At 39.0% G+C, this 20,553-nt stretch overlaps 2 protein-coding genes and 1 pseudogene across 2 annotated transcripts in view; 1 reads left to right on the top strand and 2 right to left on the bottom strand.

The window, feature by feature from the left end:
- The window catches only part of SHLD2 (shieldin complex subunit 2), a 161,972-nt gene extending 145,150 nt beyond the window's left edge, over positions 1 to 16,822 (bottom strand). The window contains exon 1 of the mRNA XM_053922075.2: positions 16,745 to 16,822. The gene's annotated coding sequence lies outside the window, so the exon portion shown is untranslated. The remainder of the gene's footprint in view (positions 1 to 16,744) is intronic.
- LOC112305418 (large ribosomal subunit protein eL29 pseudogene) overlaps positions 1 to 17,008 on the bottom strand; it is a 47,015-nt pseudogene extending 30,007 nt beyond the window's left edge.
- A 177-nt stretch (positions 17,009 to 17,185) lies between these two features.
- GLUD1 (glutamate dehydrogenase 1) overlaps positions 17,186 to 20,553 on the top strand; it is a 41,126-nt gene continuing 37,758 nt past the window's right edge. The window contains exon 1 of the mRNA XM_024561237.3: positions 17,186 to 17,770. Within this exon, the coding sequence (XP_024417005.2) occupies positions 17,323 to 17,770 (448 nt within the window). The 5' untranslated portion in view covers positions 17,186 to 17,322. The remainder of the gene's footprint in view (positions 17,771 to 20,553) is intronic.

Raw genomic sequence — 20,553 nt, 5'->3', positions numbered from 1 at the left:
ATAGTAGAAGAACCTAATCAACAAAACAAACAAATAAGCAAAATAGAACCAGAGACTTGGAAATAAAGAAAAAACTGACAGTGACCAGAGAGGGCAGGGAGGGTGAAAGAAGAGGAAGAGGCAAGCAAAGGAATGAGAATAGAGGACTCATGGTCAGGGACAAAGCAGGGAGGGAGAGATTGACTATGGGAGTGGGGGTGGGCTGGGTAGGGATGAGCAATGGGCAAAAAGATGGGACAACTGTAACTGAAGAACAGTTTTTTAAAAATCAGTTACAACAACTTAAAAAAATTACATAAGTTTATATTTCTGTTGTAAAAACAATGCAATTATGGAGTTTCAGAAAGATGGTATATAAAATTACAGGGCGCCTTCTTCAAGCAAAAACTCTTTAAAACCGAAACAAACCAGCCATCAAGACAGTTTCCCTAAAATTAAAAAAAACAACAACAAATTGCAGAGGAATAAAATTCAGTGTATACAAACTTTACTGAAGAACAAAAGACTTTGACTATAATGAAAGATGCTCCATACTCTTTTAGGGTCAAAAAATAATGTAAGATAGCATTGCTCCCTTTATGAACCCATACATCTAGTCCCACTTCAAGTAAGCGACAAAAGGATATTGTGTTCATTTTTTTAAAGTTATTCATTATCAATATTAGACATAATTAATATAAAAAATGACCTAAATTCCAATTTTCTGAAATGATGAGTTAGATTCAAGCCAAATCTCTCTGTGAAAACAACTAAAAAGAATAGGTTTTTTTTAATTCTTAAAAGTCACAAACACATAACAAGATAGTAAAGAATCACCCAGCTAAAACTAAGAGAAAACCAGGTATCTAGAGTAAGTTAGCATTGGAGCTGCTTTTGCCCTGAGGGCATTTGATCATGAGAAACTTGTGTTTGCGGGTCTTAAGAGGTATAGGGGACATAATTCAGAGGATAGGGCCCACATAAAATGATGAGTCTAAAAAGAAAGAATCCCTACAATAACATGTAACCCTAAAGGCAACACCCTCAGGGTTCCAGTCATTAACAGTAAATCAGTCCCCGAAGTCCTGTAACCAAGGTTTGCATTATTTGATGGTCCTGAGTATTGCAAACCTTGGATGCAGGCAGCATTTTGCCTGACCCTGGTCATCTATAGAACGAGGCACAGGAAAAGAAAAACTGAAAAGCACAAAAAGAGTACGTAAAAAACACAGAAGATAAAGTAAAGAAGGATAGAATGGAGTAGAGACAATATTTGAAGGGGCAACAGTTGAAAACTTGTTGCCCTATCTCTAGATTCAAAAATTTCAAAGAACAAACATACAACAGAACTGATAAATTGGTCCTACGAAAAGATATACCATCTGTTAAGCTGCCCTACCTGATCTCCTGCTATTTCTTCTGCTTTTCCTCCTTCCACTACAGACACACACATACACACACTCCAGCCACAATAAACTATGACACAGTTACTTGATGCATACTATTTTAATCAAGCTTTTTTGGTTTAAGAAAAAAAAGACAGTTGGATTACATTTAAAATGCAGGGGGAGGGGACCGATTATAAAGATACGCATACCTAGTGTTTAAATTAGGATAATGCTGGCCTCACAAAATGAGCTTGTGGGTCTTCCCTCCTTGAATTTTTTTGCAGTAGTTTAAACAGATAGGTATTAGTTCTTCTTTTGAGTGTTTGGTAAAATTTGCCTGAGAAGCCATCCAGTACAGGACTTCTGTTCAATGGGGATTTTTTGACTGCTGCTTCAAATTCACTAGTTGTAATCTCTCTATTCAGATTCTCTGTTCTTCCTGGTTCAGTTTTAGAAGATTGTATGTCTAAGAATTTAACCGTTTCTTCCAGATTGTCCATTCTGTTGGCATATAGTTCTTCATGATATTTTCTTATAATCCTTTGTATTTCCTTGGTGTCAGTTGTTACATCTCCTTTCATTTCTGATTTTATTTACTTGGGTCCTCTCTCTTTTTTTTTTTTGATATGTCTGGTTAAGAGTTTGTCAATCTTGTTTATATTTTCAAAGAACCATCTCTTGGTTGTATCGATCTTTTTCATTGTTTTTTTAGACTGTATTTGATTTATTTGGGCTCTGATCTTTATGATTTCCTTCCTTTTACTTACTTTCAGCTTGGTTTGTTACTATTTTTCAAATTCCTTTACGAGTAAAGTTAAATTGTTTATTTGAGATTTTTCTTGTTTCTTGAGGTAGGCCTGTGATGATACAAACTTACCTCTTAAGACTGCTTTCGCTGTGTCCCACTGATTTTGAGCTGTTGTGTTTTCATTTTTATTTGTCTCAAAGTATCTTGTAATTTCTCTTTGATTTCATTATTAGCCCACTCATTATTTAGTAACGTTATTTAGTCTCCATGTCTTCATGTGTTTTTCAGGGGTTTTTTTCTTGTGATTGATTTCTAGATTCATATCATTGTAGTCGAAGAAGATGCTTGATATGATTTCAACCTTCTTAAATTTACTGAGACCTGCTTTGTGGCCTTACATGTAGTCTATGTATTCTATCCTGGAAAATGTTCCATGAGCATTTGAAAAGAATGTACATTCTGCTGCTATGGGTTGAATTACTCAAAAGATAGCAATCAACCCATCTGGTCTAGTGTGTTGTGTAAGGCCACTGTTTTCTTGTTGGCTTTCTGTCTGGAAGATCTATCCATTGATGTCAATTGGGTAAGACACTACAATGAAACAAAATTATAGGCCAATATCCCTGACAAACATAGATGCTAAAATTCTCAGTAAAATATTAGCAAACCGGATACAGCAATACATTAAAAAGGCCATACATCATGGTCAAGTGGGATTTATTTTGGGGATGTAAGGTTGGTACAGTATCTACAAATCAATACACGTGATACACCACAAAAACAAAATAAAGGATAAAAACCACATGACCATATCAATAGATGCAGAAAACATATTTGATAAAATCTAGCACCCACCTATGATATAAACTCTCAGCAAAAGTGGAAATAGAGAGAACGTACCTCAGCATAATAAAGGCCATACATGACAAACCCACAGCCAATATCATACTCAATGAGCAAAAACTAAAAGTGTTTCCCTTAAGTTTGGGAATAAGACAGGTATATCTGCTTTCACTACTCTTATTCAACATGGTACTGGAAATTCTAGCCACAGCAATCAGACAAAAAAGATAACTAACAGACATTCAAATTGGAAAGGAAGAAGTAAAACTGTCATTATTTTTAAATGACATGATACTGTATATAGAGAACCATAAATTCCAAAAAAACTACTAGAACTGATAAATGAATTCAGCAAAGTAGCAAAATACAAAATAAATATCCAGAAATCAGTTGCACTTTTGTATACCAATAATGCACTATCATAAAGGGAAACTAAGAAATTAATGCCATTTACAACTGCATAAAAAAAAAATACCTAGGAATAAGTTTAACCAAGGCTATAAAAGACCTGTACTATGAAAATTCGAAGGCACTGAAGCAAGAAATTGAAGAAGATACAAATAAGTGAAAACATATACTGTGTTCATGGATAGGAAGAATTAATATCATTAAAATGTGCATACTAGCCCTGACCAGGTGACTGAGTTGGTTGGAGTGTTATCCTGTGCACCAAAAGGTTGCAGGTTCGATAATCAGTCAGGGCACATACGAGAGGGGGCCCAATAAGCCCAATTATCCTCCGGAGGGCAAGACCCTTGTAATACAGGCTTCCCCCTGCTAGGTGAATGTTCTAGGAACCCATCTGTATCAGTGTACAAGCTGCCGTTGTTGTGAGAGGATGCATTTGGCTTCAGTGAATTTCTTTTTAAGACTCTTTCAACATGTTTCTCCATTTCAATGTACTGAGTGTTCAGCAGTTTTTGACCAAAAAGCACATGACCTCCATGCCCCACCCTCCCTATTCACCCATTCTCGCCCTGAGCAACTTTTTTTTGTTTGATTCCCCAGATGAAAAAGGTCTTCAAAGGAAACATTTTGCCAATGTGGAAGAGAAACAAAAAACAGCAGAAGCATTAAAAGGCATGAAAATCAACAAGTTCAAAAACTGTTTTGAGCAGTGGAAAAAAAAGTCTCAATAGGTGTACTGCATCAAATGGAGAGTACTTTGAAGGTGACTAGTTTAAACATGTAAGAACACAATGTTTTATAAATAAATTCCGGGGCTTTTTGGGTCCCCCCAGTACCTAGGTTGCTGGTTCAGTCTCTAGCTGGGGCACCAACAGGAGGCAACCAATCAATGTTTCTCTCTCACATCAATGTTTTTCTTCCTCTCCTATTCTCTCGCTCTAAAAATCAACAAACATATTCTTTGAGTGATGATAAAAACAAAAACTCCATACTACCCAAAGCAACCTGTAGATTCAACACAATTCCTATCAAGATACCAATGTCATATTTCACAGAACTAGAACAAATATTCCAAAATTTCATATAGAACCACAAAAGCCACAGCAATCTTGAGAAGAACAAAGTCAGAGGAATCATGCTACCTGATATCAAACTATGCTACAAGGATATAGTAATCAAAACAACATAGTACTGGTATAAAAACAAACATACAGATCAATGGAACAGAATAGACAGCCCAGAAATAAACCCACACCTTTATAGTCAATTAATATTTGACAGAGGAGGCAAAAACATACAATGATATAATATAAAATAAATTGTGCTGGGAATATTGGACAGATACGTGCAAAAAATGAAACTAGACCACCATACACAAGCATAAACTCAAAATGGATTAAAGACTTAAATGTTCCATCCATGCTGTAACAAAGGGTAGAAGCAATATATAGGTTAGGAATGAAATCTAAGTATCCTTCCCTGTCCCATCTGTTCCTTTTCTGAGTTTAGGCAGCAAGAGTTGGGTCAGTGATGAATACCCTGTAGTTGAAAATGCACAATTATTCCAAGCTTATAGGGTACTTTTTCTGTTACTCTCATTCATACACTTTGTAATTTTCTCTAAGAAAAATGCTAAGATAAATAAAAACAATAAAAGGCAAGAAACTGGTATTTCTCAAGGCTTGGGTGTTTCTTTTTTCCACTTAAATGTTTTCTAATTAATTTAAAACCAATTGTGATTGCTTCTTTAAAATAATTTTGTTCACTTTGTTAGTGTTTGTTATATTTTATTTATTTATTTTTAGAGAGAGGGGAAGTGAGGGAGAAAGAGAGGGAGAGAAACATCTATGTGGGACAGAAGCATCAATCAGTTGCTACCTGCATGCCCCTGAGACCAGGGATCCACAACCCAGGCATGTGCCCTGACAGGGAATCAAACCAGCAACCTTCCCCCTTACAGAACGACACCCAACCGACTGAGCCATACCAGTCAGGGCTGTGTTATAATTTAAAAGAAGCAGGAAAGAATATGAAATTATAGAAGACAGTCAAAGTTTATAACTCATTAGAATAGACATAAAAAAAACAAATAATTACTGAAAATAATTCTATTTTGAATCTAACTTAGGAAAAAAACCCGTGAAGGTAGGAATAAATACTACCTGCTTTAATTGGAGCCTTTCATCACAATCTTCCTTTACTTCTGAGGTCCTAACACTTCTCCTATCTCTCTTTTAGCACTTTGCTACTGACATACTGTTGGTTAAATATGTCGCCCATTTTTTTTTAAAATAGCTGACCAGAATTTTCATTGTTGATGCTGGCAGATATCAAATTCTAGATTCTAAAATGGAATCCCTTTGTGCTTCATTGTTTTAGATGTCCCTTGAAGAAAGCAATCATAATGGATAATGAGAAAACTGTGGAAGACAATAACCTTGAATACATACTCCATGTATCTTCAAAATAGACTTATATCCCAAGCTGTGCTTCTCAATGTATGTTACTATACAACATCAAGTCCAATAAGGCTGTCCTTTCCGCCCTTAGCACAAAGACAAGAACTTCTAATTTCAACATAAAGGCCAGATTAGTCCTCTTGTTAATTTAAGACACTGGCTTTTGTGTTTCACCAATGAGAATAAGTTACTAATGGCTGCTTTACCTGAAAATCTGCTGAAATCATTTTAAAACTCTACATTTCATTATAATTCCCAGATTTTCCCCCTACATGGAGGATAGGTTTCTATTCTGTCCACTTGTCTGGCAAAAGAGTAAGTATCACAGATTAGAGTTACTACGTTTCAATCTGTCAATGGTAAAAAGCTGTTCAAAAAAAAGGAGGCATAACGTTAAAACTATGATCACTACAATAGATTTCAAAGAGAACTAGACTCTGAAAATTTCTCAATGTAGAGAACATGATAGTTTTCAAAGGGAATTAGAATCTGCAGATTTCTCAATGCATTGAACATAAAACCTCAAGCATCATAATTCCCAGTGTCATATTTAACAATGTTTGTTCCCTCTTAAACCTTGTGTTCTAAGAAATATATTATCACAACAAGCACAAAGCATGTCAGTTATTTTCTGTGGCAAGTAGGGGAAACCCTGTTGGTTGCCAATTTAGCAATTATTTCTTCCACTCTTTTTTCTTTGCTGGCACAACCTGCCTGTACTTCAAAAGCTAACAGTGCCAGGAAGTCCTCCTTCTAGCCTCCCCTACATCTAGGGTATGGGCATTGATACATTCCTAGCTAGTGGGGCCTAAGAAAACTGAAGCTGGCAGGAAGGCCTTTGGAAAAGGTTTTCTTCCCAGTAAAGAGACCTGTATGAGAGAAAACTGCTATTCTATATAGTACTTAGCTGTGTCTGCATAAGTACTTTGGAACTGCTACAGCAATTTTACAACTGTGAGGAAAGATATCACCAACATGCTGAATATAACAGAGAAAAGCACTTCAGTGCCGGATGTTATTATTGAGTCATGTACCAACAGTGGCAAAACAGCCTCACTTCCAGAATTCTTGTTAGAATTACAGCTTAGTTAGTTTATGGCTTTAGTTTAATCAATCTTTATTTGGATATTATTACGTGAAGGCAAAAGCATCCTAACTAACATAAGTAACAAATATTTGTTCACTCTAAGCTATCCAGATTAGGAAATTAGACTGCTGCTACTTAGCTGAACAAAGCCATCACCATTGTCTTAACCTTGATCCCCATGGCTTCATTCATGTTTTTCTTTTCCTTTCACAAAGGAGCAAACTCAATGTATAGTCATATCTATGCTTCATGATAAAGTCTGTTTCTTCCACAACTCTTCCATGATGGTCAATAGGGGAAGATACTTCTTGTTTCTCCAGTACATTTTTCAGATGCCTCTGCTTTTAACAGCATCATAGAAGTGTCCCAATTTTTAGCTTACACTCTCTTACTATACAAAATCCAACCCCATACTGAAATCGCAACTGATCTAAAATTTCTAAAGAGAAAATCCTAAACAGAATAAAGAGTTGCTTTTATAAAGGGTTATCCACATTGATCAATAAATAGAGCTGAATGAATGATGAGGCATCCTGAATGATGAATAAGTGAATATGCTATCCTCTTTACATATAAGGAAAACAAAAAATTTAGCCTCAACTAAAAAACAAAGAAAAAGACAGACATGAGTTACATATAGGTGAGTTCAGAATCCTACCTTAGGACTTCCAGCCAAGATGGAGGCATAGGTAGACACGCTGTGCCTCCTCCCACAACCAAAAGGACAACAGCAAATTTAAAAACAAAAAATAACCAGAAATGTTAGAAAATCAAACTGTATGGAAGTCTGACATCCAAGGAGTTAAAGAAGAAACATTCATCCAGACAGGTAGAAGGGGCAGAGATGCGCAGTCGGGGTAGAGAGGACTCGTGGCAAGGCATGGCTGGTGCACCGGGCGAATGCACATTTGTGTGCGGATAAACCAGGAGGAACAACTGGGGAGAGAGATAGACCACACAACCCAGGGTTCCAGCATGGGAAAATAAAGCCTCAAGACTTCTCTTTGAAAAAACCTGTGGGAGTTGAAGCAATGGGAGAAACTCCCAGCCTCACAGGGAGTTCGTTAGAGAGACCCACAGGGTCCTAGAACATATAAACCCAGCCTCCCGGTAATCAGCACCAGAAGGTCCCAATTTGCTTATGGGTAGCAGAGGAAGTGACTGAAAGCCAGGGAGAGCTGAGCAAGCGGCATCTTTACCTCTTGAGCCCTCCCCCACATACAGCGCCACAACACAGCAAGACGGGTAGCCCTGCCCTGGTAAACCCTAAGGCTCCACCCATTACTATATAACAGGTGTGCAGAGACAAAAAAATATGGCCCAAATAAAAGAACAGATCAAAGCTCCAGAAAAAATAGAACTAAACAATGAAGAGATAGCCAACCTCTCAGATGCAGAGTTCAAAACACTGGTAGTCAGGATGCTCACAGAAATGATTGAGTAAGGTCACAAAATAGAGGAAAAAGTCAAGTCTATTAAAAATGAAATAAAGACGTTGAAGTTAAGAACAATCTAATAATAGCCAGGGGGGAGTGGGGAGGGGGCAGTGAGGAGAGGGGATTACAGGAACTACTATAAAGGACACATGGACAAAATCAAGGGGGAGGGTGGTGGGGGAGGGAGGTAGGTTCAGCTGGGGTGGGGTGGAGGGATGGGGAGAAAATGCATACAACTATAATTGAATAATAATAAAAATTTTTTTTAAGTGAAATAAAGGAAAATGTACAGGGAACCAACCGTGACAGGAAGGAAACCAGGACTCAAATCAATGGTTTGGACCAGAAGGAAGAAATAAAGATTCAACCACTACAGACTGAAGAAACAATTCAAAAAAATGAGGAGAGGTTTAGGACCTCGGGGACCACTTTAAATGTTCCAATATCTGAATCATAGGGGTGCCAGAAGCAGAAGAGGAAGGGTAAGAAATTGAAAACTTATTTGAAAAAATAATGAAGGAGAATTTCCCCAATCTGGCTACGGAAATAAGACTTCTAGGAAGTCCAGGAAACTCAGAGAGTCCCAAACAAGTTGGATCCAAGGAAGCACACACCAAGGCACATAATTACATTACCCAAGATTAAAGATAAGGAGAGAATCTTAATAGCACCAAGAGGAAAGGAAACAGTTACCTACAAAGGAGTTCCCATAAGACCATCAGCTGATTTCTCAAAAGAAACCTTGCAGGCAAGAAGGGGCTGGAAAGAAGTATTCGAAGTCATGAAAAGCAAGGACCTACATCAAAGATGACTCTATCCAGCAAAGCTATCATTTAGAATGGAAGGGCAAATAAAGTGCTTCCTAGATAAGGGAAAGTTAAAAGGAGTTCATCATCACCAAGCCCTTATATGAAATGTTAAAGGGACTCATCTAAGAAATAGAACAAGATCAAAAACTATGAACAGTTCAATGACAACAAACGCACAAATATCAACAACTGAACCTAAAAAGCAAAAGCAAAAACTAAGCAAACAAGTAGAACAGGAACACATTCACAGAAATGGAGATCACATGGAAGGTTATCAGTGTGGTGGGGGACAACGGGGGAAAAGGTACAGGGAATAAGAAGCATAAATGGTAGGTACAAAATAGACACGGAAAGATCAAGAATAGTATAGGAAATGGAGAAGCCAAAGAACTTATATGCACGACCCAAGGACATGAACTAAGGTGGGAGAATGCTGATGGGAGGGTGGGGGATACAGGGCAGAGGGTAATAAAGGAGAGAGGAAAAAAATGGCCAACTGTAACAGCATAAAAAATAAAATATATTTTAAAAAAGTAGAATCCTACCTTAGTACTGTTAATTTTTAAGAGACCTCTGTTGTTCCCAATATTTTTCATATTTACTCACAACATGGAAAAAATCCTCAGCAAGTTGATAAAAATCTTTGTTGAATATTATTCAGCAATGCAGCAAAACGAAAACTTAACCAAACTAGACAAGCACATATAACTGACATTGATTTATTAGGAAAAAAACAGTTTTTAAGAGGAAAAAGATTACAAACCCTGAAATTTTCAGATCCTTTTCTTTGATGTATTTTCTTTTACTGTTTTTTTTTATTACAAAAACATGCTCCCCACAGAGAAAAAAAAAAATCAAAATTACAAATTTTTCTGTAATCAATTAGAAATCCAAAAGTGAGTATTAGAAAAACTTTTCCTGAAAAATCTGGCACAAAGGCTCTAAAAACAACATACAATGCACCAAAATTACCGATACTTGAAAAAAAAAACAGAAGTAGGTGCTATTCATTTTCAACCAAATTGCTGTTTAAGCGGAACTGTTGTGATGATCAAATTGCTTTTAACCAAAGTATATGCCACCATGGTCTCATTTATCTTCAGCTGTTTGTATATGGTGTTCCCTTAGCACAGGGTACTTTTCTCTCCTCACACTCATCTTGTGGATTAATGAAGTACTGACATTAATCAGCAAATACTACTGACAAACACTTGTGAACTAAAACCTGTTAAAATTAGTAACATGCAGACCTGATTTTAAAAATCAGTATTTTTTATTTCTTGTTTTAAAAGCTCTATTTCAAAATTAAATATTTGATTTTTGATAGAATTAAGTTTTATTATATCATTCTTAATATCTAGATAGGGTAACAATATTTGCCAAATACAAACTAAGCAACTTTATAAGAAAACAAATTCTGATGACTATTAAATTCTTTCTATGTTCAAATTCACTACTCATACCTAATAAGGTAAAGTAGTCCTGAGGTAAAAAGAGTTAGAAAACCGATGTTCTGTGTAGTAATAGGCTATTCACTGTAGTACCACCGCAACTTCAAGATACTGGAAACAACCTGCATATCCATCAATGATAGACTAGCAAAAATAATTCTGAAATAGCCATACAATAAAATACTATGCAACAGTAAAAGAGAATGAGGAGCAATTAGGCAATAAAATAAAATAAAACACATCCTGAGTTAAAGGGGGAAGTAAAACTGTCTCTATTATATTATGAAAAGACAAAGTATTGCTGAGAGAAAATTTAAAAGACCTGAAAAAATAAAAAGACATCTCATGTTCATGAATCAGAAGACATAATATTGTTTTCTTTTAATTTTTAAATTATTTTATTATTGTTCAATTACAGTTGTCTGCATTTTCTCCCCACCTCTCTACCCCACCCCAGCCAAACCCACCTCCCTTCCCTGCTTCCACCCTCCCCCTTGGTTTTGTCCATGTGTCCTTTATAGTAGTTCCTGAAAACCCTTAATATTGTTAAAATGGCACTAATTTCCAAATTAATCTATAGATTCAAAATAATCCAAATCAAAATACCAGCTAGCTTTCTTGCAGAAATTGATCATGTGATCCTAAAATGTCTATGAAAATTCAAGGGACTCAGAGTAACCAAACAATCTTGAAAAATAACAAAGTTGGAGAACTCACACTTTCCGATTTCAAAACTTACTGCATAAGGACAGATATATGGGCAAGTGGAAAAGAACTGAGAAGTCCAACATAAACCCTCACATTTTGATCAGTTGATTTTTTTTTTAGGATTTTATTTATTTATTTTTAGAGAGAAGGGAAGGGAAGGAGAAAGAGAGAGAAACATCAATGTACAGTTGCCTCTCATGTGTCCCCCACTGGGGACCTGGTTCGCAACACAGGCATGTGCCCTGACTGGGAATCGAACCAGCGACCCTTTGGTTTGCAGGACAGCACTCAATCCACTGAGCCACACCAACCAGGGCTGATCAATTGATTTTTGATAGAGTGCAAATACAATTCAGTGGAGAAGACAGAGTCATTTGAACACATGGTGCTGGAACAAATGAATAGCCACATGCAAAGAAATGAAACTGAACTCTTTACTCACTGCATAAATAAAAAACAGCTCAAAATGGTTCAACAACCTACATGTAAAAAGCTAAGAGTATAAAATTCTTAGAAGAAACCATAACTGTAAATCTTCATGCCTTCTGATTAGACAATGATTCCTTAGACATGACACCAAAAGCGCAAGTAACAAAAGAAAATATTTATAAATTGGACACCATCAAAAAAGTTGAAAGAAAACACTTGCAAATCATGTACTGATAAGGGATTTATATCTACATTATATTGTATAAAGAACTCTTACAACTCAACAATAAAAAGATAAATAATCTACTTTAAAAATGGGGAAAAGATGTGAATAGACATTCTCAGAAAAAGATATATATTCCTGACTGGTGTGGCTCAGTTGGCTGGAGATTGTTCTGAAAAGTGAAAGGCCACGGTTCCATTCCCAGTCAGGGCACATGCCTGGGTGGCAGGTGGTCCATGGTCCAGGCACGTGTGAGAGGCAGCCTATTGATGTTTCTCACTCACAACAATGTTTGTCTTCTCATATCAATGTTTCTCTCCCTCTCCTTCTCCCTCCTTTGACCCCTCTCTAAAAGTAAATAAATAAAATCTTTTTTTAAAAAAAGACATACAAATAGCCAATGACACAGGTAGAGCTGCTCATCATCATTAACCATTCAGGAAATGCAAATCAATACCATAATGAGCTACAATTTCACACCACATAATAACAAGGGTTGAAGAGGATGTGATGAAATTGGAAGGCTCATACATTGCTGGTAAGAATTAAAATGGTGCTGCAGCTGTTGTGGAAACAGTTTGGCAGTTCCTCAAAAGGTTAAACACAGGTTACCCTATGACCTAGCAATTCCACTCCAAGGTACATACTCAAAAGAATTTAAAACATATGTCTAAATAAAAACTTGTACAAGCATGTTCATAATAGCATTATTCACATAGCTAAAAAGTAGAAGTAATCCAAATGTCCGTCAATGATGAATGAACTGAAAAAATACAATAGACCCATACAATGAATATTCCTCAGCCATAAAAAGACATGAAATACTAACACGTGCTACAACATGGATGAAGTTTTAAACATTATGCAAGTGAAATAAGCCAGCCACAAAGGACCATATATCGTATGACTCTATTTAAATGAACTGTCCACCATATACAATCCTCAAGAGACAGAAAGTAGAAAGTACGTGTTAGTTTTCCAAATTAAATTTTTTAAAAGATTTTATTTATTTATTTTTATAGAGAGTGGAAGGAAGGGAGTAAGAGAGGGAGAGAAATGTCACTGTGTGGTATTTCGCACCACTCGCACACCCCCTACTGGGGACCTGGCCTGCAACCCAGGCTTGTGCCGTGACTGGGAATCAAACCCGTGACGCTTTGGTTCACAGGCTAGTGCTCAATCCACTGGGCTACACGAGCCAGTGCCAAATTAAATTATTTTTAAAAACAGCTACATTGTTCATGTATTTATGTTATGCCTCTCTACATACTAAACTTATAAAAATATGTTTAAAAGCACTTGGAAGCACAAAAGCATGCTTTGGATTAAGGAGGAAAGACCCAGAATTTTTTTTTTAACTTGATTTTTATTTTAAATTCAGTTTATATAATAACAATGGGCAAACAGCTGAAGATCTGGCTGGTCATATGGATTTCCAGAATGTGCCAAGTTTCTTACAGCAATTAAATGTATGCAGACAAAAAAATCAAGTGAACCATCCAGCAGAGATCATTGTGTTCCAACGCTCAGACAGAAGTGAGGTTTTGAAAGTGCAGAAAATACAAGTGGGAAAAGGAAGTGTTGGTGAGTAACTCAGAGTTTCTAATTTCTTCCTCCCTCAAGCATCTCTTATTTAGCACAGAATTTGTTGTTTTATTTAAGTCTTGGCAGTCTTATTTCAAATATATCTTTTTTTTTTTATTGTTATTTAATTACAGTGTATGCCTTTTCTCCCCATCCCTTCACCCCACCCCAGGTGAACCCACTTCCCTCCCCCCTCTCCACCCTCCCCCTTGGATTTGTTCATGTGTCCTTTATAGTAGTTCCTGTAATCCCCTCTACCCACTGTCCCCGCCCCCACCCCCCTATATCTTTTTTATTCTCAATAACACATTTTAAGACTGGTTATAGTAACTACTAGTAGATTCTAGAAACCCAAAATTGTCCTGCATGGTGAAAGGTTGGGGAGATAACCTTTTTAAAAAGTTTTTAATGTTAATGTTTTTTAACAACAGATGGAAAGACCCAGAATTTTAAAACAGCTAAGGAAAACTCATAAACCACAAAGGCATAAAATTGATTTGTCTGTTGAATCCTATCAAATGGCCAACACTCGCTCCCAGTGAAATTCTAGCATCCTTCTGAACTGGAAATTACTACCAATAATTAAACTTTAATTTGCGAAGTATCTGTACATTTTATAAAGGCAATCATCAATGTAAAGGTAAAACTCACTGGACTTAACACCACATTAAATAATTTTAAACTAAATGCAACAACTACTTTAAACAGTTATTGAAATAGTAAAAATAGCGTAACTTTGGAGTTAGATACATGGGTTTGAATCTTAGCCTGCTGTTTACCAGCTAGGTAATCATCAATTTACTTGGTCTTTGTGATCCCCCTCCTCCCCTTCCGTTACATCAGGAATTAGGATACTACCTACTTCAGTGTGAAAATAAACACTCCAACTACTTACAAAACAGAAGTAGGGGACAATGTCACTTTTTTTTTTAATTGTTATTCAGTTACAATTGTCTGCATTTTCTCCTCAACCCCCCACCCCACCCCAGCCAATCCCACCTCCCGACAATGTCACTTTTTAAAAAACCTACCTATACTATTTGAAATTTCATACATGTATATAATTTACATATATATATATATATATATATATATATAAAGAGTTCCTTTATTTATTTTTAGAGAGAGGGGAAGGGAGGGAGAAAGAGAGGGAGAGAAACGTCAATGTGTGGTTGCCTCTCACACACCCCTTACTGGGGACTTGGCCTGCAACCCAGGCATGTGCCCTGACTGGGAATCAAACCAGTGACCCTTTGGTTGGCAGGTCCACGCTCAATTCACTGAGCTACACCAGCCAGGGCTCATACATGTATATAATTTAAAAATATAAGGAACATTTTTAAAATAAAAACATGTACTTTATAAGGTTCTTGAGGAGCCATTTTGTAAGATATCTACACATAGGAGACTCCCAATTAAAAATAATTTCCTTACTCCTTTCATAGTCTTTCCACTTTCTTGAATTTGGGTAAACAAGACTTGGAAAAGGAAAAGTTAAACATTTATTTTTCTGAAGGCAATGGTTATCAAGAAAAAGATAAGGCCAATAAAACTAAGCTTCTAAACCACTTTCCTCAAAACATACCAAAGAATTTCATCTGGAGAGAAAAACATGTCCACATGTTTACTGATTCTAATCACTCTATTCTGGAACATTAAGGTTTTGGGGGAAGGGGAAGTTGCAATGTTAATACTATCAATGAAAAGGAAATTTGGTAACCTAATCTTTTGATGAACAAGGCAAATTCAGGATTCAGTTCAGAGAATATTTTTCACTAGAAAACACAATACAAATATAAATTATGACTATTTTTATCTAGCAAATAAAGTAAACTATCACCTGTATCTTTTTTGTTTTGAGAGTACACTGAGATAGATGAATGTAATTTAACTGGTCCAGGCTGTCACCTTATACTTTGCAGGATACTGTGAGACTTAAGAACATTCTCTTTCATATTCTAAGAGATAAAGTGAATATCAGAAAGCAAAGTAGTTTTGCAGATCAAAAAGGTGGCTTTTAAAACTACCAAAATACAATGGGATCGCTAAAGCTAGTATGTGGCCTTTGATAGTTGTCCTAAAAACAGACATTAGACTTTTACAATCACCAAATTTACCTATGGGAGCATTTCTCATCAAGTATGCATAAGTACATAATTAAACCTTCATGTAGCTTAAAGTGTACAAATCCTATTCTGGACCATTTAATATATACATTACTGAGAAAGAATTTCCTGGAGTGTCTTTGTTTTTAGGCTATTTCAAAAACATATTTCTGTCGGTATAATAAACATCGAAACCTGTGGCGAATTTTTATGAGTTCATTTCAACCAAAAGTGATGACATTGCCAGGAACCCGCGGCCAGGATGGCTATGAATGCAGCCCAACACAAAATCGTAAATTTACTTAAAATCTTTTTTTTTGCTCATCAGTTTTCATTAGTGTTTGAGTACTTAATGTGTGGCCCAGAGACGCCTAAAGGTTGGACGCCCCTGAGAGAATAACAGTTTTGCAGTTTCGTTTACGTATTTGGAATTAAAGAGGGCCCATGAGGAAGATTACTTGAAAGTAGAAGAAAGCAAGGCATAGATCAGATTACAGGACAGTTAAGATTAAGTGCTCCCTAGATGGTGGTCACCTTTTATAAAAAGGGGTCTGAAAGTGGATATTTCACAAGTGTGTTAACCTAGATGCACAGAAACAAAGGACAGGGCTTGCTTAAAGCAAATATAAACCTTTTACTAAAGAAACTGTATTCCCACCACGACCTGCCCAGTTAGGAATTCATGATTTATTTATTACAGCACCCTTTTTCCTCCACAGTTAAAAGGGGAAGCACAGTCGGTAAATTTTAGAAAACTACAAGTTATTTGCATAACTATTTTATCTCAACATCGTTGCGTGGTTAAAGAGAACAAAATTAAAAAGTGGGAAAAGCCAGCCGGTAAGGGATTCCCCCAGGTTCCAGGCTTTCTCCTTTCCAGTCTCTGCAAACCACCGCAAAAATCCAGCTCGGGATGACAGTAAATTCTTCGCAGTCTCCGTGCAAACAGGGAAGCGAAGCCCTAGGCCGGGCCTTCAACCGCGGCTTCTCCGTCTTCCCTCAGGACAGCCCCAGGACTAGCCCAGGGGTGACAGGATGGCTGCCCCGCCCCTCCCGAGGGCGGAAAGGAGGGACACCCCTGACTCACTCAACCAGGCCAGCCGCCAGACCGCACCACCTTCACCCGGGCGAAGTCCAGAGACCGGCCTCTCAGCGCCCTCCAGAGGCCGGAGCGCCCCCCTTCCGGACAGGCCCCCTCCCCCAAAAAAGTCCCCCCCAAGCCCCCCCTCCACCCCTCCAAGCGCGGTCCAAGCACAGACCTGAAACGCCGCCTCCTGCAGTTCCAAGCCGCTAGCAGAGACCCTAGCCCCGCCCCGCGGCCTCGTGAGCATGCGTGCCAGGCGCCCCCGCCCGCACATCCCCTTGGGCCCTGCGCGCCCCCGCCAGCTCGCGCCGCCGCCTGGAAGGCCCGGCGAGGCCGTGGCAAAAGCGGAGGCCTGACTCCCGGGGAGGCGCGCGCCCCCAGCCCTGCCATTCACTGGCGACGTCGGCCGGCGGCCCCAAAGTCCGTCCTCCCGGTTAGGCGTTGAGCGCGAAAGGGGAGGGGACAGCTAGGAAGGCAGGAAGCTGCAGCTTAAAAGGGCAGCCCGCGCCAGGCCCTTCCTCCCACCCACGGTCCCGGAGCTTCTCACAGCTCCTCTCCTCCGCGGTCTCCGCCCCGCCGCCATGTACCGCTGCCTGGGCGAAGCGCTTCTGCTGTCCCGCGTCGGGCCCGCAGCCCTGGGCTCGGCGGCAGCCGACTCGGTTGCGCTGCTGGGCCGGGCCCGCGGGCAGCCCGCCGCCGCCGCCCCGCAGCCGGGGCTCGCGCTGCCCTCCCGGCGACACTACAGCGAAGCGGCGGCTGACCGCGAGGACGACCCCAACTTCTTCAAGATGGTGGAGGGCTTCTTCGACCGCGGTGCCAGCATCGTAGAGGACAAGCTGGTGGAGGACCTCAAGACCCGGGAGAGCCAGGAGCAGAAGCGGAACCGGGTGCGCGGCATCCTGCGGATCATCAAGCCCTGCAACCATGTGCTGAGCCTGTCCTTCCCCATCCGGCGCGACGACGGCTCCTGGGAGGTCATCGAAGGCTACCGAGCCCAGCACAGCCAGCACCGCACACCCTGCAAGGGAGGTGAGAGCCGACCTGAGCCCCTCGCGCCGTTCCTCGCTGCCCGGCCTCCTGCTTGCCCCGGGGGACCACTGCTCCGCCCAGGCAGGGCGGGCACTGGCCCTTCCCCCACGTTCTTCTCCCTCCCAGCTCTCACCTCAGATGTGTCTGGCTCGGGTGGGTAGTGATTTTTCCGTCTTAACCCACCACAGAGTTGGTCCTCTCTCTCCCCTGTGCTTGTACCTGTATTGATGCTATGCGCAGAGTAGATACTACCCTGCTCTTTTGATCCTAGTATGTGTGACAGACACATGGTGGGTCCTGACAAAATGCACTTCTAGGAAAGGCAGTGACTGGACCATCAGATTGTGCCTCCTGCAAGTTTTTGTGGGCTTCTATGACTCACCTGAATGCAGATTATGAAATAATTATTTTATGACTTCTTTCACTCTTTTACATCAGTGACAGGTGATGCAGTAACATACAAAATGAACTGCCTTTTAGATTTAAAATCTAGACGGTTTTATTCACCAAGTGAACTTACTAATTACACTTGGATCTTTTAAATTAACTTATATTTCTACCCTGATAGCTTTTGTTTTGTAAAAGTAGTACGCGAGCAGAGTAACATCTCTGACAAACACCGGGCGTCCTGACAGTAAATCTGAAGGGTTTTGACCGCTGGATGGCCCGCCAGCCAATGGAATGAAATAGCCCTGGGGGTGTGTACTGATCCTGGCTGGCACCGGAATTGAGCTGGGAGAAAAGATAAGTAGGTGAAGAAAGGAGTTGAGTACAATTTGGTAACTACCAAGTTATCCTATACACAGTTTAAATTTTTGAATGTCGATTTGGCTTCTGCAGTCATATTGCTTTCTTTGAGAAAATAAGAGCGTTTTATTTTTTCATTTTTCCTCCAGTAAAGTGCTTAAAAGTAACCTAAAATAGAGAGGTGAAGAGTCTTGCTGTATTTTGCACAGAGATTGTAGGGCTGTGCCCTTTGTCTCCATAAACCTGATACAGGGTTCTATTAAACTAGCTGACTCTTAAGGATAATTTTTAGAAATCTGTCTACCAGAAAAAATTGAGCACTGCTGGCATTCTCAGCTGGGGAACAAAGGTTGCTTCAAACTGTTTAATGATTTACTTGCTTAATTTGCATTGACCCCACCCACTTTTTAGGACTTACCTGTGGAGCTTAATTATCCTTTACTACTCCGTTTCCTGTTATAAAATCAACGTTTGAACCACTTTGACCTCTAATTTCCCTTTCCAGCTCCAAAATTATATAAAACGGACAACTTGCAACCTCCTACATTGCCTTCCTTCTTCCTACCACTCCCTTATTCTCTAAACCAAGAATACAAGTTCAGATTCCCAAGAGAAACAAACAAGAATGTTAGAGGAAGAAGCAAAGTTAGCAAATATTAAACAGCAATGATTATTTAAAATGAACATCAAGTTCATATTACTATCTTGTCAGTATTTTCCAGTTGCTTAAAAGATAGATTTTTTTTCTATCTAAATAAACTAATACATTTTTTTTCCTGCGGGATCTGATTTAGTCCAGGAAGTTCTTTATATTCATCTGTTCTTATACGCCAAGCCCTCTCCTATCTTTATAAATCACAACTCCACAAACTCACTAAAGCAACTAAAGTTTACCTTAGTTTGTCAGTCCTCTTCTTCTTGTTGCCACAGTTTTAATACCAAAATATTGACCATAGCAACAAATTGCATCAGCCATCCTGAAGCAGTTATTATAGTACTTGCTTGTAGTGAAGTGTAAGAGTTTTCTGTTCCATTATCCAGTTTACAAGAAGGCATACCACTGAAAGCTCTATTAACTCCCAACATATAAGCATTGAGAAACTGAATTTTAACAGATAAATAGTAGCAAGCATTGCAAGATAATATATAAAAGAAAACTGACCTCTAAAGTGACAGGTTTATTTTCTTTCAGAGTTTGAAAGCAAGCAGAGTTTGAAAGGCTTAGGGAGGATTGTATCTCTATGAAAGCCCTTAAAAATATTCTAGTGTGCATGAGGTAATGAACAATATACTAAATAGATAATCAGGAAAAATTTGGATATTGTAGACTTACATGCCTTGCTTTCATGGCACTCCAGGATCCTTCTACCCATTTCTCACCCTTGCCTTTTTTTTTTTTTAAGATTTTATTTATTTATTTTTACAGAGAGGGGAAGGGAGGGGGAGAGAGAGAAACATCAATGTGTGGTTGCCTCTCACGCACCCCCTACAGGGGACCTGGCCTGCAACCTAGGCATGTGTCCTGACTGGGAATCCAATCTGTGACCCTTTGGTTCGCAAAGCTGGCACTCAGTCCACTGAGCCACACCAGCCAGGGCTCACTTGTCTTTTTAAGAGAGAAACATCGATTTATTGTTCCATTTATTTGTGCATTCATTGGCTGATTCTTATATGTGCTCTGACCTGGGATCAAACCCACAACCTTGGTGGTCAGGAGAATGCTCTAACCAACTGAGCTGCCTGCTAGGGCCTATCACCCTTGTCTGATGCAGAGAATGTATATTCTAAGAGGAACTTACTTTCAGGGATTTTTTCTCCAATTCAACATTTAAAGCTCTTTTTGACTTAAGAATATATTAGGTGATAAGATTTTTAAAAGATGCTTTGCTTCAGTGGTGCCCAACCTCCTGGAGCAGACTGGTACCTGTTAGGGCTGCACAGCAGGAGCTAAGCTTGAATGCAATGTGCTTGAGTCATCTCAAAACGATCCCCCCCACCCCGTCCATGGAAAAATTGTCTTCCACAAAATCGGTCCC

Source organism: Desmodus rotundus, chromosome 4 (assembly GCF_022682495.2).
Source record: "Desmodus rotundus isolate HL8 chromosome 4, HLdesRot8A.1, whole genome shotgun sequence".
NCBI lineage: Eukaryota > Metazoa > Chordata > Mammalia > Chiroptera > Phyllostomidae > Desmodus > Desmodus rotundus.
Note: the sequence above shows the minus strand (reverse complement) of the source record. Positions and strands in the feature narration are given on the sequence as shown.